Raw genomic sequence first — 24,343 nt, 5'->3', positions numbered from 1 at the left:
ATGTAGACGCATCGATGGTGATCGGTCATGGATCTGTAGTAGTTGTGGTATAGACTTGATTGTCGCTACTCGCTCGTGAGACCACGATACAAAAGATGCACATTGTTCAATTGGGTTCACTCTGACCGTTAAAAACAAAGTAAATATAGAGCAGTATCTGTACTTGACCCATAATTGCACATGCTTTATCAATGGTAGGTCTGACTGTCTGAGGTTTGACCCGCGACATAATTAGTATCAGACTACCAGCTAAATAGCTAAGACCATCTCCAATGGATATGTTAAATCCACGTGGAGACCTCTAACAGCTAGAAAAGACATCTGCAACCTCTCCAACCCATGGGTCTTATCTGACGCGTAAATGACATTTTCATTTGGGCTGTCAAATTTGACAGAGGCAAAGGGAACTGTCTTTTATTTTTTATTGTTTCTTCCTCTTTCCTACTCTTCTCTGATTCTCTCTCTTTCTTCCTGAGCGTCTTTCTGTAACTATGGAGAAACCCAATCGTTTTCCCATTGCAATTCCCAGTCCCTTGCTTGTAACAAACAATGAATTTGAGGAGGAAGAAGAAGGCTCCTTCAATTTGGAAATTAGTACATAATCAAACACTGAAACCCACCAAGAAAGTCCCAAGCTTTACTCAAAAGAAGCCAAAACAGAACCAACCCTTTCTGTTTCTCCTCCTCTTGATTCAATTCCGAAAGGAAAATCATGTTAATTAAATCCATTTGCAAGCCTCAGTTCCCCATTACTATACTCAACTCAGCTCCAAAGTTTGGATGTTCGATTTTTAGAAAATCCAAATCAACCCATACCAAAATGCAGACCTTCAGATTCAATTCAAATTTGGGAATAAAGAGAGAAAGTTCAAAGTCATCCAAAAATGATTGAAATCAGATAGGGAGGAACTTACCCAGCCATGGGTAAACGACGATTGACGATGGAAGACCACCGACTTTGTGCCTCTTCAAGTTTCTGCAATTGACCTATAGGCTATAGCCTAGAATACCCAGCCAAGGGTGGAATCTAATGGCTGTTGAAAGTTTGGGTCCCTTGGGATTGAAAAGCTATCTCATGCAACTGGAGAAGAACGTACAACAAGAGAAACAGAGAAGAAGAAGGAGAAGAAGAGTGAACATGACTTTAACCACGAAAGAGGAGAGACAAGAAGAAAGAGGAAAAGTGATTTTTTTATATAAAAATTCTGAAAAAAATAATAAAATAATATCTAAATTTAACACATCTATTGAAGTATAAATTTGTCAAAAATAACATCTGCCACATCACCCTTCAAATTCAAATTTGACACAAGTATTTTGACTATACCATTAGAGATGCTCTAATGCAACTTATACCGACTTTATGTAGTTGTAGAGCGAAATACACTATTAGAGTTTGGGACCGTTTACGATTTTTAATTTAATAAATAAAATTTAGTGTGTTCGAGTTTCAACTCGTACTAATTTATGGTTAATAGATTTGAGGGATCTTGGGTTCATGACTTGCGTGGGATTAATTCTGACTTTTTTGAGATACATTCGTAGATCTTAGATTGAATATTAATTTGATGAGTGTATTATTATTTTGCTGACATAAATTAAAGTGATCAGCTATCTCACATTCAATAAAATAAAATAAAGTGTTTTTGGTAAAAATTGCCTTTAAAAACTACTTTTTGCCTTGTGAGAAGTAATTCTAAATTTCCTAAATTTTATTACATGGCTGTCTAAAGTCCAAACCCTAGACCTCCATGCTACCAGCTGCGCCCTCCGTGCCCAAAGAGCAAAAGTGGCAGTGCACGTGTCCCAATGACCTATACCCTCCCTGATTTGTCAGGCTCCAATACGCGCGTCACGCCCTCAAAAATATTAAAAAAAAGAAATCGTTGCGGGACTTTCGAAGTTTCTATTTTGCTTTCTCCCTCCGGCATGCCCCTTTCATTAGTTTTTGCTGTTTTGGTATAAAAGCCTTGGCAACTCGAATATCCAATCTCCAAAAGCTCACAGTTCCATTATTAATGGATTCACCAACCCCCTCAAGATCTGTTCCTTCTCTCACCAACACCATTCTCTCTCAAATTCTCTTCTTCTTCGTCTGATTCGCACCCATGGCATCTCACTCCCTCAATCTTCGCCACCTCTACCCTCTCCAGCTCCCTCGCCCCCACCGCCGCTCCTCATTTCGCGCCGTCGATCGCCTCCGATCCTGTTCCGGCTTCTCGCCGGTACGTTCCGGAATCAGTTACGATCTTAAGGTTTGTGAGTTCGTGACCGTTGATTTCTTTCATTGTTTGCTTTGGTGAAATTGCTTGAGAGTTGTTAGTTTGATGTGAAAGTCAACTACGATGATTTTGGACTGTAAAATCCATTTACATTGCCTCGTGATTTCATTTTTGTAGTTGATTGGGTTGCGAAGAGGTGGATGCCGCTTTGGTCATGGTCGTGTTCGTTATGGAGCCTTTGATGTGGTAACCTTTTTGATTCAGTTCATAATTTGAAAGCTTATCGATTGAATTGTTTGTTTTCGGAGAGAGCTTGGTATTACATTTGTGTTGTAGTATAAGTTAGACTACTCTTACATGGTGGTTTTTTGTTTTAGTGATTGGAGCATTAGAGTTAAACGATTTGTTTTAATGTGTAGGATTTTGGTGATGTTTCGCCGGTTGAGGATTGGGGTAATAACCAGGAAGAGACTGCAGAACACGTGAGTTTTTCCAGCGATGGTGACGATAGTGATGCCGAGTTTGTAGTGTCTCCTCAGTCTGATATTGATTTGCCTGCTATTACTAAACAAACTGACGATGCTCTAACTGTGAGTGCTTATCGGCTTGCGATGCTTGGGCATAAGCGCAAGAAACACAGGCAAGTATATCAACGTTGTTGTATGCTTGAATTATTACGTGAAATTCTGTGTCGATGTACCTTGAAAGTTTAGATGTCATTGGTCCTTAACTAGGGAGAATTGGTATTTTCTTTTTGGTACGGTGGGAAATTAGTGAGCTGTCTTCCTTAGTTTGATGGTCTTTTACACTACATTTGCAGGATCAGACAAGGAGTATTACTCAACACGGGACTGATAATGTTCCTGGTAGTGGTGCTTCTATATGTGGATTGGTGTGCTTGGCGGATTGTTAGACTACCTTTGGCACCCTTCCACTTGACTTGCCCCTTCGTTATATCAGCCATTTTGGCCTCTTGTGCAGGATATGTTTGTGTTCCACTGCTCTATAGCTTGAAGATTCATCAAATTATCAGAAAAGAAGGTCATGTAAGGCACTCCTTGAAAAAAAGAACTCCCACAATGGGTGGACTGTTCTTTGTACCAATTGGTGTCATTGTCGCAAGGTTCACTTCTGGTTTTTCTTCCGTTGAAGTGTGTGGGGCAGCTACAGCAACTCTTGCATTTGCTGCTATTGGACTACTTGATGATATCATATGCTTGATAAAGAATCAGAATAGTGGTCTATCTGCATGGATAAAAATTATTTTGGAGGTGAACATTCCACTATCTTTTTTTCTCACATATTATCTAGGAGTTGCATCTAATAACCTTGTGAGTAATAATAAACTTATGCTATTTTACAGGTAGCTGTTGGAACCTGGTTTTCGTATTGGTTGCATACAACAAATATATCATCACCCTATGGCATGTATATCTTCTTGTAACTATTATTCTGATGGTAACTCACATGTCTATTCGATCTTGTGGTGATGAGTTTACAGAAAATAGCAACTTGTTTTTAAACACTGCATATCACTCAGACAAAATACTGTGTTTTTATATCGCTATACTTGATCTCAAGATAAATTAAACACATGGATTGGCCTAATAGTAACATCTATAGATCTATTGCATATGTAATTCACATATGGTGAGCTATATTTGGTTTTAAGCATATGTTAATAAGTTAATAACTGGAGTGAGAAACAATTTTTACGAGGCTTTTCGTAGAACAGAATTATCTGGCTTGCCTTTTACTTACCTTTAAATATACACAAGGATAAGAAAATGTATTAGTAACAATGGTTTTGCAATTTAAGCTAGTGTGATAAGATATAATATAGAGATCCCAAATGACCATTGCGATTCAATTACTATTATGTTAACTTAAACTGTGTCGGATTCTAGTATAGTTATAAAACTACGAGCTGTAAAGTACATGATAACATAAAAAGCTCAAGGCTAAATGTTAAATGTATTCTGGGAACCTCATATTACTGGTAAGTCATATAGGCCACTGAACGAGAAAGGGCAAACATTTTAACAATTTTTAGTTTGTTGCTTTCATTTTTTGTTTCCTTTGTACTGTTAAATCTACTAGTTTATGAGTGTCTAAATGTTTATATCTAATCGATCTGAATAGAAGTCTGAGTAGCCCTTCTGATCCCTTCCCAAAATAATCATTGCTGAACTAGGTTTTTAAGTTAATGATTGGTGTTCTTGATGAGTAAGATTGATGCCATACATGATCTTATATTCACTTATTCTAACAAGTTGATAGTAGGATATTCATTTATTGGGACGTCAGTGACAACACTTCTGGATCTATGCACTAAATGCTTACTCATGGAGGCATGGTACTTTTGCTGAAGTTCTCTCTCCTGTTTTTTAATGCAGGAAAATGTTGGTTCCTCTACCTTCTCCACTAGGCATTGTTTGGCTGGGAAAACTATATTTAATGCTGGCTTCATTCTGTTTTGTTTCTATGGGAAATGGGGTGAACTTAACAGATGGTCTTGATGGGCTGGCTGGAGGATCTGCTGCATTGGCTTTTATAGGAATGTCGATCGCAGTGCTTCCAATATGTTCAGGTGAGTGCATTTGTTATTGTGATATAATTTAAATGGGGCCATGTACATTGAAGATCAACTGATTGACATTTGACAGTGTTGAAGTTTGGTTTATGATGTCAGTTATATACTTATATGTTGCATGTGATACAATGGTGCATCAATTTACAAACCAATTTAATTTACAAGGTGTGTAGAACAGTATTAGAGTTGACCAATTTAAGTTTCTTATTGGTGCTTGTTATCTGGTGAAGGCTTCTATGTCAGCATTCAAAGTACTTCGTAGTTGTTATTTTCCCTTGTTTAAAAGGCTGATACTGAATGCTTCATTAACTACTACCAAGTGTGAAATGGAAGATTAGCCTTCTGCAGTTTGGTTGTTTAATTATAGTTCTTGAGTACTAAGTAGTGTATGGATATGAACAGACCTTGCGATATTTGGAGCGTCAATGGCAGGAGCTTGTGTTGGTTTTCTTTTGCACAACCGATATAAGGCATCAGTGTTCATGGGTGATACTGGATCCTTGGCAATTGGTGGAGGGTTAGCTGCAATGGCTTGTTGCACGGGGATGTTCTTCCCATTGTTCATTTCATCTGGCATCTTTGTCTTGGAAGCCTCATCAGTTATTTTGCAGGTTTGTTATCCATACCATTAAACTTTCAGATACAGTATGTTCTTCACTCAGATTTGGTTAAAAGTGCAGTTTTCTGTGGACTGATATTTTAGTAACCTGTAGGTTATGTACTTTAAGACAACCAAGCGCTTGCAAGGTGCGGGTCGTCGGCTCTTCCGAATGGCACCCTTTCATCATCACCTTGAACTATGTGGACTTAAAGAACCAATCATTGTTGGTGGTGCCTATATAATATCGTCCACATTATCGTTAATTGCTGCCTATGTCGGTCTGATATCTGCTTAGCATCTGGGTGACTTTGGTTATTACCATTCTTTGTAGTTAGGCTCACAAATTATTTGTTATTGTATTCTCCTTCTCTTTCTGTAAGGTCGATTATGTATACGCATTGCTGAAAAAAATAGAATATACACGTGAAAGTGAACCCCTGTACTTCCATTTCTGATATAGCAGTAGACACGGTACGTTTGAGCTTGTTGTTTGCAAAAATGGCCAAACTACTTCCTTTACTTTGCTCATCGTTTCTCCTCTCATTGTTGAAATGAGCGCTCCCCATTCTCTCTATGCAACTATAGTATAGGAATAGCAAGACATTTTAATTTCTAATGCACTTTTTATGTAAACTTATTGAAGTTTGAAAGTCTGTTATTCTAGTGCCATGTTGAGCTTAGGTGATACGAATTGAACAAAAACATTCTCCAACTACAGGCATATGTGGTGAGTTTAACAATGAAGTTAGAAAGAAAGCATCAAAAATGAAAAGCCGGAATTCACAAGAGTACAAATCCACATGATAAAAACTCAAATGATAAAATTGATATTCGAAGTTATTTGATTTCCTCAGTTACTTTGCATAAATTCAAAATTATTTAGAAGAAACAGAAATTAATTATATATATTTTAATTGGAAATAATTTATTTACATTTAACAATTTAGGAGGAAACAAGAAATTCCTTCAATATTTCAAAAAAAAAAAAAAAAACAGAATTCCCTTAAAAAAAAAATTTAATTACAGAGGTAAAGGTAAAGTAAATACTAAAAAAATAAAGGTGTAAAATTACAATTATTTCATAAATCGAAGGGCATTCCTGTAACTCCAACGTTTTACGAAACCCTAATGCGATTGATGTCTCATATAAAACCCAAGCAGACTTGCCCGCTTCAGTCCTCCGCTTAGGGTTTTACAGAGATAGCAAAAGCGCCAAGAGCCTCCTCCAACCCCTAGCAAAATCCAATCGCACCGTTCCGCAACCATGGTAAGCACACCTCCAATCCCTTTCTACTCTATTTCAAATCTCTCGTCTCCTTCGATCGGTCTCTTTGCACCCTACTCTGTTTCACTACCTATAGTTGCTGGATTTCAGATCCAAAACCCTTTTTTCCAGTAATTTTTTTTTTTTGCTCTCCGTTCACATTGAGGTTTGATTTTTCCTTGAAATGCATTGATCTGTGCAAACTTTTTAGATGGATTTTGTGTTTTGATATTACCAAAGGTTGATTAGTGTGCTACTGGTTTAATCGGAACAAGTTCTCAATTCAGATGAATCAATCTCGAGTATAAGATAGAAAATAATTTGACTGATAATAGTGTACTTGATTCTGAATCAGCTTTAGGGCCTTTTTGAGTTGATTTGGCACCCACCTGGTGAAATAATTTGAAATGTTAGAATAGTTGGTTTTGGTTTAGATACTGTTATTTTGCGGTATAGTAATTATTATATTGTGTCATTGAATGGAGCTGGTTCTTTGGTTTGATTTGGTTTTTGAATCTGTTTTACAGTCGAAGCATAAGAAGACTAGGGAGCCAAAGGAAGAGAATGTTACTCTTGGTCCTGCTGTTAGAGATGGAGAACATGTTTTTGGTGTTGCCCACATTTTCGCCTCATTTAATGACACATTCATTGTAAGATATTTTATCTTTCTGTACCAATTATACGTCTGTGCAGCATTATGAACTTGGGTTTTAATCGTAAGCTTTTGTTTGTTTTGTAGCATGTGACTGATCTCTCTGGAAGGGAAACTTTGGTCCGTATCACTGGTAAGCAATTCATTCAAGTTCTTCATATTCAAACCTTCCATTGTATATTTAGCGGTTAAATTTAGTTTGAACTGTATGAGACGCTGCTTTTTTTTTTGCAATTAAGTATAAATTGTGCTATTTCAGCATTGTTTGTAGCTTGCACATGATGCCACTTGTTTAAACCACTTGAATGAGACTTGGGTTCTTCGTGGTTGATATCTTTAGGAGATGCTGTTTGCAATGGTTTCATTTTATCATCTATGTCTTCTGTAAATACAGGTGGTATGAAGGTGAAAGCCGACAGGGATGAGTCTTCCCCATATGCAGCTATGCTTGCAGCACAGGATGTTTCTACAAGATGCAAGGTCTTGATCGGATTGCAATTTGTTCTTTCCTTTCAATATTGTTTATTGGGATCTATTGATGTCATCATCATATAAACTGTATGAGTTTTTGCTTTCTTTTTCTTCCCATAATTTGTAGATTTGATAATGCAGGAATTGGGTATTACTGCTCTTCATATTAAGCTGCGGGCAACTGGTGGCAACAAAACTAAGACACCTGGCCCTGGTGCCCAGTCTGCACTCCGTGCTCTTGCTCGTTCTGGAATGAGAATTGGTCGTATAGGTAACATTTCATATTTTTAAAATTGATACTTATATTTTCTATGCATCTGTTGTATGAGCATTATTATTTTTTCCAAAGCAGACATGCATATATAGCTGAAAAGTATATATTGCTGATATCTAGTGGTGTGTGGGTGCAAATTATTGAAGTCAGTTATTGAATGTACATATTGCTGAGATTTGTTTAGAACCTCATATTTGTTATTGGAGTTTTGTCCTTGGTTGATGTAGGATTTGAAGGTGCTGTTGCATGTTTTGTTTGACATTTGTAGACTTTAATTGATTTTATTTGTCTATGTTTCAGAGGATGTGACTCCAATTCCTACCGATAGCACCCGTAGAAAGGGTGGCAGAAGAGGAAGGAGGCTCTGAGCTTGCAGTTGTCTGGGCACAACTGTTTTGAGTCACGCAGTTGGATTATGAGACATTTAACTAGCCTCTGCAACTTTCTTGCTTTTGAACTAATATGTAGCTTCCGACTATGTTTGGCAAAAGATCTATATTCAGTTTCTTCATGAAGAGATGTGGGACTCCCATCGAAGTTTTGCTTTGTTATTGATATTAAGTTAATGTGGTTCTGGGTTTTGCACCTAATTTGTTTCTCATCAGCAAGCATGTGATTTTTTTTCACAACAAGTCTATTTCTTGAGTTCTGATAGACTGCAATCCAGGCGACATTAGATCCAGGGAACTTATAATCAATAGATTTTGAAATCAGTATCCAAGGACTCTGAGATTATGTGTTACTGGTCTTCTATTGTGAGGGGCAGGAATTGGTATATTTAAGTTCTGTCCCTTGATCTGGAATATTGACAATTGATTAACACCGAGACATGAATGTTCTTTGGAGGGCTGATGTTCCAACTTCCAAAGATCTTTCACCTCACAGAATGAAAATGGCTACTTAATGGTAGGCCACTGAATAAAAATGGCTTTTGAGAATCAATTGTATCAATCCACAAAGTAGTGCCTAACAACCGTCAGCAAGCTCATGTATGATGCGTGAAGGGAACTAGTACCGTATACATGTATAGCGTGCGTATAAAATCTGACTCTGCTGAGTTATAAACAGTCTCTCTCATTACTGATTTACAGATCTCTGTATGCATAAAAAAGTAGAGTAGAATTTAGACTTCAACTCGTATATGCCTTCGCTTGTAGCAAAACCAAGGAACGCCTTATGTGATGATACACATATAAGAGAATTGTTTTATGAAATCTGGTCATCAGGCCAGCCACAACAAAAGAACTAGACTATTGATGCTCTAATTTAATGACAGTATCCGAAACATGGTTTCAAGAGAGGTAACTGAATTCTCACCTGGGGGAAGCTTCAACATATTGATCATCCATGACTTGCCACTTCACAGCATTTCAGTCTTGGCCTTGAGCATACACAAACCCCACCCCACACCTTTTCACCCTATCCTCGAGCTTCTCTCTATGAAGCTTCATCTTAGTCCACACCTTCTGAAAGGAGTGGAAATGAAAAGAGGCTTGAGTGGCACCGGTATAAGGAGTGGACCTCACCTTCTGAAGGGAATCGTACCACACCACCACCAGGTGATCTGGGCTGTCGTCATCACAACGGGTACTATAGCTCTGATTATTGCTAAAGTGATAGGTATGGCTTTCACCATTTTCGGTTTTGAAAATGGATTCAGCCTCACATGTCGCATTTGGTGCGTTACGGAAGTCAACAAGAAGACAGAAAGCTAAACCCAAAAAGTTTGGATCTTCAGACCAATGTAGAGGAAGCGTGATATCTATCGAAGATCCCTCCATTTGATTGCCCACCCATTTTGGAATTTCAATTCCCTGACATCTGACTTCGTAGCTAAATCTCTGTACATAGACACAGACATGATTTTGATTATTTATTTTAAATTGTCAAAATTAGAAGCAGAGGGATTATAAAATTAGAGTGCTTTTTAGCAGAGACGGGGAGAAAGAGATACGTACCGGATAATAAGCTATTGCTATATTTCTAAGATGTGCATCATCCAATATGTTCCTCCTCGCATTCTCATCCAAGCTTACGGAATTATTAAATATATGCAACACGAAAGGATATCTTTGATCCGAACCCTCTGTGAGTGCAGTCGTGAACCCAGACACTGTCTTCAATCTCTTGCAGCCACTTGCATCTACAAATCCTAGAAGATATGGGAGCTTGGGTAAAGATTCAAGGCGCTTGCAATCCATTAGAACTAATCCCCTCAGCCGAGATGCTTGATTGATGGTTGAAGCCTTGAAGGTATGCTCCTAATCATGGTTCCACTCGCATCTAATCGAAATAAGCTGTTTAGGCTAAAGATGCAATCAGGGATTTCTTCTAACATTGTGCAGTCGCTGAGGTCTAGCATACTCATCGAAGGCCATAAAATGACCGACGAAGGAGGCAAGATGCTGTTTGGGCAACATACGTTTTCAATCAAAGAGGGCAGCTCTTTCAATTTGGTTCCTCCTAAACTAAGACTCTCCAGAAGTTCCATAGGCTCCAAGATCTCAGGGAAGTTTTCGAAGCTAGAGCATCCAATAAGACAAAAGGTCTTGAGCGATTTCAACTTGCAAATGCTGGTTGGGAGACTGACAAACTTTCGGCAACTATTCAGGTCAAGACATTCTAATCCGGAGAGACACTCGATTGACGGGGGCAATCCTTCTATACTTGTCTTAGACAACACAAGAGATGTGAGGGAATACAGCTTCCAAATGCTGTTTGGAAGTTTCTTAATCCCCTCGCACCCATTAAGATTCAATTCAACAAGTTTTTCTTGAGACCAAATTGATGAAGGCAGGTCCTCTATTGCAGTCCAACCTAAGTTCAACGAAACCATATTGCAGGGCATATCTGAGAGAACACTAAGATTCGTGCAACAACTCGCATTCAACCAAGTAAGCTTGAGAAGATTTTCAAAGTAGGAAGGAATTTCAACCAGCCTTTCACAGCCTTCAAGGTCTATGCTCTCAATGTTTACGCTCATAGAGAGATCTGGAACTTCAACCATCTGCTTGGAGTGACTGAGATCGACGTGTTTTAAGTTCCTAGGCTTCTGTAACAATTTTAAAGAGAAATGGTAAGAATAAAAATTGGCTTGAATATAATATATGCATATCCTGCATTTAATAATTAATACATGCAGGAACTAACCAAGTTGGTTGCATACCTGGCCTTCATTCCAGAGTCTCTGGAGTTGGCTACCAGGCATAGAAAGCTCAGTAAGATTCTCTGCAGAAAATGTTGATGGCAAATATTTCAAAGTGTATGCAGGCCAGCTGAGATGTAAAAGGGAATTGGGAAGATATTCAAGATCTTGAAGATTAAAGTGCAAATTGAAGTCCTTCCGAGGATAGTTGTAGTATCCCCTGCGATCTACACCATAGAACTTCAGAAATTTTAGATTGTACATCTTTTGGAAGGCCTGAGGAGTTAAGTGAAGCTCTGTAATCTGAGAGAGGTTTAGGGATATGCTTTGAACTTTTTCTGTTCCCTGACAATTGATGCGAATTATAAATCAGCATATAGTATTACCAAAAGATCGAATAGAATATAACTCAAGCTAATATATAACATCAACTTTGTTATATATAAGAAAATGAGTTTTTCTTACCTTATTCTTTTTCAACACATTACAGATGTCCTCCATGGTAAACAGCCTACGGCGCTTTCCAGGCTTCGCAGGATGTTGTTCACACTCAATTGCCCATCCCATTTCTTGTATCACATCATGCATCCACAGGTAACGGTTGTTTTGGATTGAAATGAGAGACATATCAACGAGAACTTCGATTCCACTATCCGCAAATAAACCACATGCATTTAATTGTTCTATTGCACTGCATATTTCATGTCCTTTGTGAAAACAGGCTATGTAAAGAAATATCTCCCTCTCATTTTCTCCTAATGCATCATAACTTATCCTATACACATTTTGAAGTTTCTTTTCAGGGAATTTTTTCAATTTTTCCAAGAAAGTTGCCCGTTCATGTGTGCTCTTGCATCGACAAAATAAGGAACCCCAAATTTTAAGGGCCAAGGGGATTCCCGCAGCATAATGTACCACCATTCTTACTAATTCGGAATGATCAGCTCTGCAGCTGATTTCTTTGGAATCATTCAAGTGGAAGAGCTGAAGTGCTTCATCATGATCTAGTTCCTCTGCCTTGTATGTTATAACAACATGGTCTGATCCTTTCTGCAAGTGTTGCATCTCTCTAAGTTGATGCATATCTCTAGTTGTTATTATGATTCTACTTCCTGGTCCAAATTGAACCTGATCACCAACCAAGACTTCTAATTGGGTTACATCATTTACATCATCAAGAACAACGAGAACCTTTGCACGAGAGAGCCTCTCTTTGATAAAAGTTGATGCTATTGATGGAGTGCTGATCCTTAGACTTTCATCCTTCAATAAATTGCAAAGAAGTTCATTTCGCAAATTGTATGGTCCATGTTTTTCTGATTTTTCCCTAACATTTGACAGAAAACATGAAGCTTCAAATTGAGATGAGAGTCGGTTGAATACAGCATCAGCAAGGGTGGTCTTGCCTATACCACCCATGCCCCAAATACCAACAGTGCGAACACGAACATCTTCTACATCAATGCATAACAATGACTCGAGTTGCTGGATGCGACTTTCAATTCCAACCAGACCCTTTAAATTGCTTGAACATGCGCGGCTCAACTTCGTCACAATATCTTTGACAACTAACTTCACTAATTCGGATTCAAGGCTGGCATAATAACCAAGAACAAATAACTAATAGTTGAAGACATATCCGGATTAATGAGATATTTGAATTACTGCTAGAAAGTTAAAAGGTTACCTGATATTGCGTGAATCAAACCCAGCTAGTTTGGATGCTTTTGTCAAAGCATCCCTCCACTTGTGCACCTTGTCCTTGAAGCGTTTTTCATGTCGAACAAATGCAGCTGCATAACTCTCCCTCTGGTGGCGTACATGTGAAGGATCTATTCTGTAAAAAATGGGTATAACAATCTGCCCATGTCTTTCCTTGCATTCCAAAATCTGCACAAGTTCGTCCAAGCACCAAGTAGAAGAAGCATAGTCTAGTGACAAAATGACAACCGAAAGCTTTGATTCCTCAATTGCTTCGAGAAGGGCAGGTGCAATTTTCTCTCCTCTCACAAGGTCAAAATCTATGTAGGTTTTGATTTTCTTCCCAACTAAAGCCTCGTAAAGATGACTGGTAAAGGTGTTACGGGTGTCCTCACCTCTGAAACTAAGAAAGACATCATACTTGAAGGCATGCGCAGGAGGAGGAGAAGAAGAAGAAGCAGCCATATTACAGAACATACAAACTAATCAACGAGTCAAAACTTGCAAAAACTTCCTTCCTCTGCTATACAATGATGTGCACGATCTAGTCCTTGGAGCAAAAGGTCCTCCACAATCGTGATGCTTAGCTCCGGGGTTGGGCAAAAAGAAAAAATTTAAGCAAATACAAAATTTATTGTTCCAAACCTTCGATATACAATATCAATCAACAATAAATAGATGATGATTAACACCTATATGTGAAACTAATAAAAACAGACAAAGTAGTGTGGAGAAGAAAGAATATTAATACAGAGATGTTGTGCTGATCTTCTCAATTTTCAGGTTCAGCTAGCTTTATGCATGGTTGGATTTGCAAAGACGTTTGAAATCCAAGATATTTCATAAGAAAAGTTCTTGAGGAAATTTCGACGCTCTTCGGTTAGAATATATCTTTCCAATAATTCAAACTGAATATATAAATGTTAAGGACTAAGGAAAGATAGAGGAAGAATACCCTGCAACATGACCAACCGGGCATTATTCAAGGACCACCCTAATATATTGACTTTGAGTCTCTGACTGCCAATAATGAACTCCCAGCCTCAACTTTTTACAGACTACGATGGCATTTTTGTGCTTGAAAATCATATTCCTTCTCGTGCTTTAAGAATTCAAATTTACTCATCACATTTATCACCATCCTATTAAAACTTGTCACATTATATATAATTAATTTATTATTTAAAATATAATTTTTTAATAAAAACATCATGATTAATTATAATTATGTTTCATAACACATGACAGCTTTATATTGGATAGTGGTATCACCATCAAAGTATTGGTGGTGAGCAAATTTGAATTTGTGATTCAATGAATCTAATACACAAACATCAATTGAATAGTCATCTCAAATAGCAACATTAACAATTGCGGACCTGCCCTTCTCGAAATGGTAGGCGAGCGGCGAAAAGTCTTTAGCAGAAATGTACGTACATGCCCCTAAGTTCTGCATTGTCTAGACTTTGCCACGTGTCACGAGCTGCACTTAAGAGTAGTGCTATCGTGGCACTTTGTGAAGGAAATGCTGAAAGGAGCGAGCCTTGCAGCCCAAGGGCGAGCTTGAAGCTAAATGGAGGGTGAGAAGCATTGTCGTAATTAAGTGGAAGTTCTGGTTCGAGGTACTTTGGCTTGGAATTTGGGAAGACTCAAAACATGAGAAATGTCCGGGACGTCGAGATTAGTTCAACGCACTTGTGTCATTTGCATTTTCTATGAATTAGTTATGGCATACTAGTCTCCTCGGTTATTTTGATGTTTCCTCCCAACTTGGTCATTTAAGCAAAATATGCTCTATAGGGGGAGACATGGTGTCAAGCTCTCCACCACCCCCCGATGCTGGCCTTCATGGGGCACTAAGTGAGCTTTTCCCTGGCACCTGTGGGGGCCGGGCATGTGTTGTCAGAAAAAGGCGGCATATGTTTCCACGAGTCAGGATGTACGTCTCATGGATGGCATTGGCCGAAAGGCCGATATTGCGAGTCGGCGTCGGGGACGAGGTTCATATAAGGGCGATCCTTATGCCAACAATGTTAGACAAACTTGTGGGCTTACAGAAGATATGTCGGGACCCCGTGGTGCTCATTGTCCACGAAGTAAGAGACGTGGGCATGTGTTAGGGTTCGACCTTGCCCAAAGCAAAGTGATGCCAGCAAGCACGGGAGGGGCGACCCCGTGCTAGACTGAAGGAAGCTTAAGAGGGGAATCGAGGATGAGTTGCTCACTTGAGCAGCGTGCCAACAAGCAAGACGGCATGCCCATTTGAGGAATGGCCTACGGACTAGGATATGCCTTGGAGCCATCACAATCATCAACAAGAGAACATGGTAGCCTCGTCAGATGGGAAAGGCCACAAGGCCTAGATGGCTCGTCAGGATGGCACACAAGGATTGAGTACGCTAACATGTGTTGCCCATGAGCAAAGTGAGCTTTGCAAGTGACGCTCAGGAGGCGCAGGATGCGGGCATGTGCTGCCTAGGGGCCAAGTGAGTTGTGCAAGTGGTGCTCACAAGACGAAGTATGCAAGCTTAGGTTGCCCATGAGCCGAGTGGGTTGTGTAAATGATGCCCACGAGGCGAAGTATGCGGGCATGTGTTGCCCATGAGCCTAGTGGATTGCATAAGTGATGCCCACGAAGCGACTGAGATGTGCATGCTACTAAGGAATGACTGTGATGCCCCGGAAATTCGTATTTATTTTTCGAGGATTTTTTGGAATCTAATTTGTGGTTATTGGACGATTTCGTGACTTGTAGACGGAGTGGAAGTGTTTCTGATGAACTATTAGTCGAATAATATGGTTTTAGGGGGGTTGCAAAGGTTGAATTTTTATATGTTGGGTTTCTCCGAAAACTTCATTCACAAAAGTCGTAGAGCGCGTCGATACGAGTTCGTGGATATGTGGAACGCGAAAATTGGAGTTAGTATGAAGAAGTTATGACTTTCGGAAAAAGTTTCCATTTTAGTATAAATAGGGAATTTCCAAAAATCCTTTCATAATTCCAATTTCCATTTCCGGAAATTTCCTTCTCTCTCGACTGCACCTTCAGAATCAAAGAAACCCGACTGACCCGACCCAGACCCGGTGTTCCGACCCAACTTTTCTGGCTGTTTCCGAGGCGAAACTTTCCAGATCAATTCGCCTCCTTGCTCTGGTCGTCCCTTTGGCATCCTCTAGCAGCGATTCTCGACCGTGGCGGTACTAGAAGGCGGCGAAAATATGTGTATTTGGACCCGATCGGTTCTCCGATCTCCGACGTTGGCAAAGCTTCAAACCAGGCTTAGAAGCTCGCAGCAGCCTCCTGGATCTATCTGTGGTGATTGTTTGGATCGATTCACGTGAAACTTGATTCAACTCGGATTGAACAGTAATTCACTGCTTGCGAGGTAGTTTTCAATCCTTTACGTTTAGTTTCTGACTTCGTACTAGTCATGAAAATTGATAAGCATGCTGAGATGAAGATCTTTGATGTTGGGAGTTTTGTGAAATAGTGAGTTTTGTCCGGCGGCGTTCCGACAGTTTAAGTGACTGTTTCTGGTATTATATATTTTCTACTCGTCGATACAAGAGTTTTGATATATAGTACGCAAATTTTTGGAGTTCATATGAATTTGTTATGATTTTTACTGTTTCAGACCGTTTGATTTATTCGATTTGTGAGGATCCGAGCGTCCGATCGACTTGTGGTTTGGACACATCGATCATGGAAGTATTCCGAAGACTTTGGGAAGTCTCAGATGTGGTTTCGCCTCGATTGGCGCCACTTTTGGGATTTTAGTGCTATTTGGGGATTCGAACTTTATCTAGTTGTGATTCGTTGACTGAGTCAAGGCTGTACTTCTTAGGTGCTTGACAGAGGGCGTTCTGTAAGCTGTCTAGTGGTGTGAAGACGCAGCGGGAGTTTCAAGGTGAGTAATCTCACAATGTTCATTTACGAACGAAGTTACCTTTATTGTTTTGAGAGTTATTTAGTTAACTGCAAACTATAGTTGGTATTAGTGGCATTTCTGAGTGAATGACCACACACACACACACACACACACACACACACACACATATATATATATATATATATATTTACGAGAAATATATATGTGTGGGTGAGTTCATTCTCGTTTTGTGATGTGACTTTTCGGGAAACAATTATGGTGGGAAATGGTATTTCTATTGTTTTGAAAAGTGTTTGAGCATTTGAGAGTCACAGGTTGTGATTTCTCATTTTGATTTGATTTAACTATTTAATCTGATGACCGGTGGTCTGAGGATTTGAGAGCCACAGGTTGTGATTTTCCATTTGATTTGATTTAATATTTTGGGTCCAGTGCGACTCGTTTGATGTTTTGATCTGAGGGTCAGGTTGGCCTAAGGATCCGGAGTTGCAGGTTGCATCCTCAGACAATGTTATATCGTAAAGTTGAACTTTGGCCGGGTGACAGATTACGATTCAGTTAGAGCTCTAGTCTGTTTGCCATCGTACCTCATGGATCAAAGTAGGTTTCTTACTACTCCTGGGTACATATTTTGTCCAGGTTGGACCAATGTATCATATTCTATTTGTTACGTTAACGATAGATATGATTGATGTGTGGTGATATTTTGTCTAGGTTTGACCGAAGATTCATATTCGATTTGTTAGGTTAACAATTGATATGATTTGTTGTTTTGTCCAGGTTGGACCGATTTGATGTTTTGTCCAGGTTGGACCGATTTGTTGTTTTGTCCAGGTTGGACCGATTTGATGTTCTGTCCAGGTTGGACTGAAATGTTTTGTTGCGAGTTGACTTTTATTATCCAGGTTGGATCGATTTATTATATTTGAATTGTTAGGTTAACGATATATATGATTTTATCACGGTGTGACTTTCGTTGTTTTCTTTTGGGAAAAGGGTGTTGTTTTGGGAAGCATGTTTTCCTTATTCTCGAGTTGAAAGGTTTTCCTCTTTTTGGCGTGTGTTGTGTGGTATTTTGCTTTGAGTTACTCATACAGGCTTGCAAAAGCTTACCGGATTTGTTGTGTGGCAACCCGGTGCACCATTCAAACGGTGTAGGGGTTAATCCTGTAGGTCAGGGAAATGTTGTTGAATCTGAGGTAGCGTGCTAGCAATTTTACTGTAGGAAGCCATTTTTGAGACTTTACCGTTATTAAGGACTTCCGTTGTATAATAAGCTCTGAGGAGCATTTACGTTTTATTTTGTGTTAACAATTTAATTCGTAAGCTTATGTAATATATGAATCTATGGACCGGGTCAGTATTGACATAGTGGGTTTCAGGGCATCAATATGTACTTGGGTAAAAGGAAAAATGTTTTCAGGTATTTTGTATTGATGGCTGATCGATCACGCATGTATAAATTATAATTATGAGATTATATATCGATTTTTATTTATGTTAAAAATCAGGGGCGTGACAATGACCCAAGGAAGGAATGCGAATGTCAACTTAGTCTCGGTACACGGTCATGCTACTTGCTATCGACATGCGGGATGCACGCGGGTCAGTAATGGGATGGCGCAAGCCCGAATGACACGAAAGCCTATCAGTTGAGCGAATGTCTTGGAAGACAACCATGACAAAAGAAGCGATCGGTTAGTCACAAGATGTGAGACTCATGTGTGAGTAACTTTCGTTGGTAAACCCCAACAAGTAAGGCGATAATGTTGAAAGGATCAAGTTGACAAGAGAAGCACACATAAAGAAAAAGAAAAATGGAGTATCAAGGAAGTAAGGAAGATAGGTTGGCCTCGGTTAAGAGGAACCTTGGCGCCGCACGGGTTAATTCTACTGCGTATAAAGTCGACCTGTGACACTGGCCTCGGTTCAGAGGAACCTTGGCGCTGCACGGGCTAAATTCCGCTGCGTATAAAGTCGGCCCGTGACACCACGCTTAGTCGCTTAGACTAGGTCAAGTCTGTTATTTCTAAATGTCTGAGGAATTTTCACTCGTATTCCTCTATCTTCTAATTTCTTTGGTCGAAAAAACTTCTATTTTGTTTCAGAATTTCTAATCATGTCATGAGACTTTGTTGTTCATCATAGCTAGTCGAACTCTAGTCTCAATTTGAACCGAAACCGAATTAGAAATGAATGAGTTGAACCTCAAACTCTCTAAGCAATTTTCTTTTCCTCCCTAGTGAAAATTAAACAATATGCTGAACTAAACTAAATTAGCATATTGGATAAAAATAACAAAAAACTAAAAACTGAGCATATACCAAATAAAACTTTAAACAAAACCCTGATCAGCCTCTTCATCTTCGGCTTCGGCGAGCACAACCTCATTTTCCAGACCCGCCAGAATCACTAGGACCCACGACGTCGTGTTGGCCTCAACCCCCAAAGCCCTCGCCAGTCGCCACGTACACCGCGCTGCAGCAGATTATCATCCTCGATCAACTGGGTCAGTCTCTTGTCTGGGACCAAGACGTAGTTTGTTGGGCCGTGCTCTAGTTCCGAGGCCCGAAAGTTGATGGGCTGGGAGACCCGGTATATGAATTGAGAGCAACCCCTATAAATATCATCATTTTCAAGTACTTCTTGTATTTATGCCTCCGAAGCCGAACTAGCAGTAGCCCACACCTTTTCAAATGAGCAAGAAACAGAGAAGCAAATGCCCCAGTAGATTTCACCTCTGCGCCCCTTAGTAGATTCACTTTCTCCCTCTGCCATGGACCCTTGCTCGATGCTTGTGCTCATCGGCTCCCTATTTCTGTCTGATCGGAGAGAGCTTCTCCGTTACGATTTCAGTGGTTCTGGAGTGAAACTCAAACCGAGAATGCAAAACGTCGTCGCCTACTCCAGCGCCTCAGCTCGCATCGGAACCTCTGCAATGTGATCATCGCAGCCTCCAACGGAATTTGTGTGTGGACTCGTCTCCATAGTTTGGTACGATCACGGAGAGAATTGGTAATTTCTTTCCGATTGGCACCTCTCTCTTTTCTGCTCTTGATCGAGCTACTGTCTCTCATGGAATCTCTTTCCTTGGTTGTTATATCCAGTTTTCATCCGTCAATTTGAAAGTATAGTTGAATTGGTTGAATTTTGAAGAAGAAGAATTTGTGCTATTTTCAAGAAGGATTGATGGCATTTTGCAGAAATAGAAGAATTAGATGTATATATTTGAAGAAGAAGAAGAATTTATTGATTGTTGAAAGAAGAAGTGAATCATTTTTTGAAGAAGAAAATTATTGGATTTTGAACGAGTAGAAGAATTAGTTGTAAATGTTTGTCGAAGAGTTGAATTTTTGAAGCTGATGAATTGGTTGAATTTTTTTGATGAAGTAGTTGAATTAGTTGTATATAGTTTGAACAAGAAGAATTGAATGATTTGAAGAAGAAGAATCGGTTGAATTTTGAAGAAGTGGATGAATTAGTTGTACATAGTTTGAAGAAGAGGAATTGAATGATTTGAAGAAGAAGAATTATGTGATTGGCAGAGAAGAAGATTTAGTTGAATATTGCAGCTTTTCGTTTCTTGTTTTTGGACGGGATAGTTCTGGATATGATTTTGGTATTGGTTATGGTTTGAGGATTTATGGAGGTGGAGCAGGTGACAAGATTTTATGCACTGGTAATTGCTGCAACTATTATCCTGGTGTTTGGTGTTGGTAGTGCTGTGGGCATCTCATCCAAGATGGGACTGCTGTGGTTGCTTTGCAAGAATGTTGAATGTTCAGACTACAAGAAAGAAGGGTTGCTAGACAGACATCAATTATTTGGCATTGAGTTGCTCAGAACATGGAGCTTTAGGAGAACTCAAATTCATATATCTTCTGCTTCATAAGTTTTCAGTAGGTACTGTGAATTTTAGATTCAAACAAAATTCCTATAGCAGCAACTAGTATCATGTCTATCTTTATTCTGGAAGTAATGGTCAGTAGTATTAATTCAATATAGCTGGATTTGGGCTTGGCTTGGTGTTAAAGATTGCAGACTTGTTGTTAATTCTGTTCATATTTAGTGTGCTACTGTTTTAATTGGAACAAGTTCAATTCAGATGAATCAATTTCGAGTATGAGATAGAAAATACGTTTGACTGATAATAGTGTACTTGGTTCTGAATCAATTTTACCGCCTTCTGATTTGATTTTGCACCAACCTGGTGAAATAATTTTTAATTTTAGAATAGTAGGTTTTGGTATAGATACTGTGATTTTGTGGTATAGTATTATCATTTTTTGTCATTGAATGGAGCTGGTTCTTCGGTTTGTTTTGTTTTTGAATGTGGTTTACAGTCGAAGCATAAGAAGACTAGGTAGCCAAAGGAAGAGAATGTTACTCTTGGTCCTGCAGTCAGAGACGGAGAACATGTTTTTGGTGTCGCACATGTTTTCGCCTCTTTTGATGACACATTCATTGTAAGAAAATTTATCTTTCTCTAACAATTATACGTCTTTTCAGCGTTATGAATTTGGGTTTTAATATTAAGCTTTTGTTTGTTTTGTAGCATGTGACTGATCTCTCTGGAAGGTCGTATCACTGGTAAGCAATTCATTTAAGTTCTTCTGCATATCTTCTGAATCTAATTTATTCTAACGTTCTATTGTAAATCTAGTATACTATCAGTTTAAACTGTATGAGATGGTGCTATTTATTGCAATTTAGTACATAATTTAGCATATTAAATGGTGCTATTTATTGCCCTATTGTTGTAACTTGCACATGACTCCATTGTGTTTAAACCACCAGAATGAGACTTGTGGTTTATTACTTTATAAGATGCTATTTGCAATGTTTAAGTTTGTCATCTATGATTTCTGTAAATGCAGGTGGTATGAAGGGGTATGGGGATGAGTCTTCCCCATACGCAGCTATGCTTGCAGCACAGGATGTTTCTATGACATGCAAGGTCTTGATCTGCTTGCAATTTGTTCTTTCCTTTTAATATTGTTTATTGGGATCTTGTCATTAATTCTGGAACTATTTCTTAAGACATGGATATTGATATGGAGTATTCAGTTTTTTTCTTTCTTTTTCTTCCCATAATTTGTACATTTGATAATGCAGGAATTGCGTATTACTGCTCTTCATATTAAGTTGTGGGCAACGGGTGGCAACAAAACTAAGACACCTGGCCCTGGTACCCAGTCTGCACTCCGTGCTCTTGCTCGTTCTGGAATGAGAATTGGTCGTGTTGGTAAATTTTCATATTTTTAAAAGTGATACTTATTTTCTATGCATGAGTTGTACATGCATATTTAAAATTTTTTCGAAAGCAAAACATTCCTATATAGCTGAAAAGTATACGACTGATGTCTAGGCTTTTGTGGCTACAAAATGTAGTGGTCAGTTTCTGAATGTACAGATTGCTGTGAAAGTTTTACTTTCTGTGTAGAACCACATTTGTTGGTGGAGGTTTGTCCTATTAGTTGATGTTTAGACCGTCCGATTGTTTGCTTGTAGGATTTGAAGGTGCTGTGCATGTTTTGTTTGACCTTGCATTTGTAATCTATAATTGATTTTTATTTTCTATGTTTCAGAGGATGTGACTCCAATTCCTGCCGATAACACCAGTAGAAAGGGTGGTAGAAGAGGAAGAAGGCTGTGAGCTTGCAGGTCATGTCCGGGCAGGACTGTTTGGGTCATGCCGTTGGATTTTGAGACTCTTAAACTAGCCTCTGCTACTTTCCTGCTTTTGAACTGATATGTAGCTTCTGACTGTTTTGCTAAAAATTTATATTCAGTTTCTTTATGAAGAGATGTGGGACTCCTGTTGAAGTTTTGCTTTGTTATCGATATTAATTTATGTGCTTCCAGGTTTTTGCACTTTATTTGTTTCTCATCAGCAAGCCATGTGATGCATGCGTTTCTCGTTACTAGCTTGTTGCTTGAGTTATGATAGGATCAGGGGCGGAGCCACGTTGGGGCACAGTGGGTCCCGTGCCCCAGTGAGATTTAAAATATATACAATCTGGTTGCGTATCATACCTGTGTGTTGCCTTGTCATGGTGGTTGAAGTAGATGCATGTGTTTGGCTAGTCACTGGTTCGATTGCTGGTAGCAGCAATCTGCTTATGTTTTTTCCTTTTTTTTTTCTTTTTTTTTTACATTAATTCTAGGGAAAATCGTCCGTACAGTACCTGACCTTTGCCCCATTCTAAACTTCAGTACCTCACGTTCAGAAAATATCAGAACGGTACCTGAGGTTCTGACCCCGACTGAAGAATGGTACCTGGAGCTGTTAGCTCCGTTACAGAATTTGACAGCTGGCATATTTTGATAAGTAAATGACCAATTTACCCTCTGTTTTTTGTTTTACTTAATTTTCTTCATATAATAAAAAAGCAAAAGATTTTTTTTTTTTTGGGGAATGCCAGACTTGCTCTGCCTCCGGCGCCCCCAGTCGGTGCCGTACCTTCATATACTACTTCCTCTTCTTCCTTTACTCCAAGAAGCTCGAGAATGCAAAAGAAGAATTTTGACCATCACCTCCTACTTCGTTCTCGTTCCTTCTTTCTTACTTCTTCATTTAAATCATCTTTTCCATTTCTCAGAGATCAGAAATCACAGTTTGATTGAGGGTTCAACTCTTTCTCACAATTAAGGAATCTGCAATCCAATTTGCACCAACATAATTACACGACATGTGGAAGCTGCAATGCATAAATTGAAAAGGAAAATTAGGGAAAAAAATTGCTCATGGAAGATGAAACAGAGAGCCCTCAAACTTTCTCACAATTTCCTTAAAAACTCACTTCCTGCCTCACTATTCCAATTCAAACCCAGCAACATATTGATGGCAATTATCTCAACATCGCATGGATTGATCTTCACAATACCCAATTCTTTCTCCCTCTTTCTCATAGCTTCCAAATCGGCTTTTGAGGTGGCAGCAATGGAAGCCATAGCCTTCTGGAATAGTGTCGAATCGAGCTGGCGATCTTCGACGCGGTTAGTGAGCTTATCGAAGGCTTTGCTCTCTTGCTGCAAGTCCTTGGAGTCCTCGATCCTATCAATTCCTTCTTCAGGTCAGTGAAGGCTGGGTCCGATCTGAGAGATTGCTGTGATACTGGTGGCTCCATTGAGATTTGGATGAGAGAGAGAGAGAGAGAGAGAGAGAGAGAGAGAGAGAGAGAGAGAGAGAGAGAGAGAGAGAGAGAGAGAGAGAGAGAGAGAGAGAGAGAGATATCAAAGTTGATGTCGGAGTTTAGGTCGGTGAAGGCTGAGTTCGATCTGAGAGACGGTGGCGAAGCCTGTGGCTCCGTTGAGACCGAGGAGAGTTGAATGAGAGAAAGGAGGAGAGTTGAATGAGAGAGAGAGAGAGAGAGATCAAAGTTGATGTCGGAGTTTAGGTCGGTGAAGGCTGAGTCCGATCTGAGAGACGGTGGCGAAGCCTGTGGCTCCGTTGAGACCGAGGAGAGTTGAATGAGAGAAAGGAGGAGAGTTGAATGAGAGAGAGAGAGAGAGAGAGAGAGAGAGAGA

At 39.3% G+C, this 24,343-nt stretch overlaps 4 protein-coding genes and 1 long non-coding RNA gene across 8 annotated transcripts; 4 read left to right on the top strand and 1 right to left on the bottom strand.

The window, feature by feature from the left end:
• Window positions 1-120: 120 nt before the first annotated feature.
• Window positions 121-5,900, top strand: LOC112165003 (phospho-N-acetylmuramoyl-pentapeptide-transferase homolog). Of its 2 annotated transcripts, none has more exons than XM_024301379.2 (8): window positions 121-2,225; window positions 2,400-2,468; window positions 2,642-2,862; window positions 3,043-3,493; window positions 3,586-3,650; window positions 4,619-4,812; window positions 5,218-5,426; window positions 5,529-5,711. In XM_024301379.2, the coding sequence occupies exons 1-8, from the start codon at window positions 2,109-2,111 to the stop codon at window positions 5,709-5,711; spliced, it is 1,509 nt and encodes a 502-aa protein (XP_024157147.1). In that variant the 5' UTR covers window positions 121-2,108. The 2 variants fall into 2 exon arrangements, with proteins under 2 accessions (XP_024157147.1, XP_024157146.1); XM_024301378.2 differs by having other exon boundaries at window positions 1,595-2,255; window positions 5,529-5,900.
• Window positions 5,901-6,535: 635 nt separating this feature from the next.
• Window positions 6,536-8,667, top strand: LOC112164863 (40S ribosomal protein S14). Its single transcript, XM_024301195.2, has 6 exons — window positions 6,536-6,683; window positions 7,208-7,330; window positions 7,420-7,465; window positions 7,727-7,812; window positions 7,945-8,074; window positions 8,378-8,667. Exons 1-6 carry the CDS (start codon window positions 6,681-6,683, stop codon window positions 8,443-8,445), a joined length of 456 nt encoding a protein of 151 aa, XP_024156963.1. The 5' UTR covers window positions 6,536-6,680; the 3' UTR covers window positions 8,446-8,667.
• Window positions 8,668-9,211: 544 nt separating this feature from the next.
• Window positions 9,212-13,805, bottom strand: LOC112164861 (disease resistance protein RPV1). 3 transcript variants are annotated; one of them, XM_024301192.2, is made up of 6 exons: window positions 12,910-13,804; window positions 11,688-12,816; window positions 11,244-11,567; window positions 10,423-11,129; window positions 10,036-10,322; window positions 9,212-9,918 (listed from the first exon to the last, which is right to left on the bottom strand). In XM_024301192.2, exons 1-5 carry the CDS (start codon window positions 13,398-13,400, stop codon window positions 10,259-10,261), a joined length of 2,715 nt encoding a protein of 904 aa, XP_024156960.1. In that variant the 5' UTR covers window positions 13,401-13,804; the 3' UTR covers window positions 9,212-9,918; window positions 10,036-10,258. The 3 variants fall into 3 exon arrangements, with proteins under 3 accessions (XP_024156960.1, XP_024156959.1, XP_024156962.1); XM_024301191.2 differs by having other exon boundaries at window positions 10,036-11,129; window positions 12,910-13,512; window positions 13,675-13,718; XM_024301194.2 differs by lacking the exons at window positions 9,212-9,918; window positions 10,036-10,322 and having other exon boundaries at window positions 11,022-11,129; window positions 11,228-11,567; window positions 12,910-13,805.
• A 5,676-nt stretch (window positions 13,806-19,481) lies between these two features.
• On the top strand, window positions 19,482-21,405 carry LOC121049419. Its single transcript, XR_005800130.1, has 3 exons — window positions 19,482-20,716; window positions 21,157-21,279; window positions 21,369-21,405. It is a non-coding gene; the product is annotated as an uncharacterized LOC121049419 (long non-coding RNA).
• Window positions 21,406-21,692: 287 nt separating this feature from the next.
• LOC112164864 (40S ribosomal protein S14) lies at window positions 21,693-22,621 on the top strand. The gene is made up of 3 exons (XM_024301196.2): window positions 21,693-21,770; window positions 21,929-22,058; window positions 22,402-22,621. The coding sequence occupies exons 1-3, from the start codon at window positions 21,696-21,698 to the stop codon at window positions 22,467-22,469; spliced, it is 273 nt and encodes a 90-aa protein (XP_024156964.1). The 5' UTR covers window positions 21,693-21,695; the 3' UTR covers window positions 22,470-22,621.
• Window positions 22,622-24,343: the final 1,722 nt, after the last annotated feature.

The sequence above is a fragment of the Rosa chinensis genome, chromosome 5 (assembly GCF_002994745.2).
Source record: "Rosa chinensis cultivar Old Blush chromosome 5, RchiOBHm-V2, whole genome shotgun sequence".
In the NCBI taxonomy this organism is placed as follows: domain Eukaryota; kingdom Viridiplantae; phylum Streptophyta; class Magnoliopsida; order Rosales; family Rosaceae; genus Rosa; species Rosa chinensis.
Note: the sequence above shows the minus strand (reverse complement) of the source record. Positions and strands in the feature narration are given on the sequence as shown.

Coding starts and splice junctions, on each gene's coding strand:
- LOC112164861 (XM_024301191.2), bottom strand. CDS start 13,400: ATGTTCTGTAATATGGCTGCTTCTTCTTCTTCTCCTCCTCCTGCGCAT. Junction 12,817..12,909: donor TTTGATTCACGCAATATCAG/GTAACCTTTTAA, acceptor TTATTATGCCAG/CCTTGAATCCGAATTAGTGA. Junction 11,130..11,243: donor GACTCTGGAATGAAGGCCAG/GTATGCAACCAA, acceptor AAATTGTTACAG/AAGCCTAGGAACTTAAAACA.
- LOC112164863 (XM_024301195.2), top strand. Junction 7,331..7,419: donor CATTTAATGACACATTCATT/GTAAGATATTTT, acceptor TTTGTTTTGTAG/CATGTGACTGATCTCTCTGG. Junction 7,813..7,944: donor ATGTTTCTACAAGATGCAAG/GTCTTGATCGGA, acceptor TTGATAATGCAG/GAATTGGGTATTACTGCTCT.
- LOC112165003 (XM_024301378.2), top strand. CDS start 2,109: ATGGCATCTCACTCCCTCAATCTTCGCCACCTCTACCCTCTCCAGCTC. Junction 2,256..2,399: donor GAATCAGTTACGATCTTAAG/GTTTGTGAGTTC, acceptor TCATTTTTGTAG/TTGATTGGGTTGCGAAGAGG. Junction 2,863..3,042: donor CATAAGCGCAAGAAACACAG/GCAAGTATATCA, acceptor CTACATTTGCAG/GATCAGACAAGGAGTATTAC.
- LOC112164864 (XM_024301196.2), top strand. CDS start 21,696: ATGAAGGGGTATGGGGATGAGTCTTCCCCATACGCAGCTATGCTTGCA. Junction 21,771..21,928: donor ATGTTTCTATGACATGCAAG/GTCTTGATCTGC, acceptor TTGATAATGCAG/GAATTGCGTATTACTGCTCT. Junction 22,059..22,401: donor AATGAGAATTGGTCGTGTTG/GTAAATTTTCAT, acceptor TCTATGTTTCAG/AGGATGTGACTCCAATTCCT.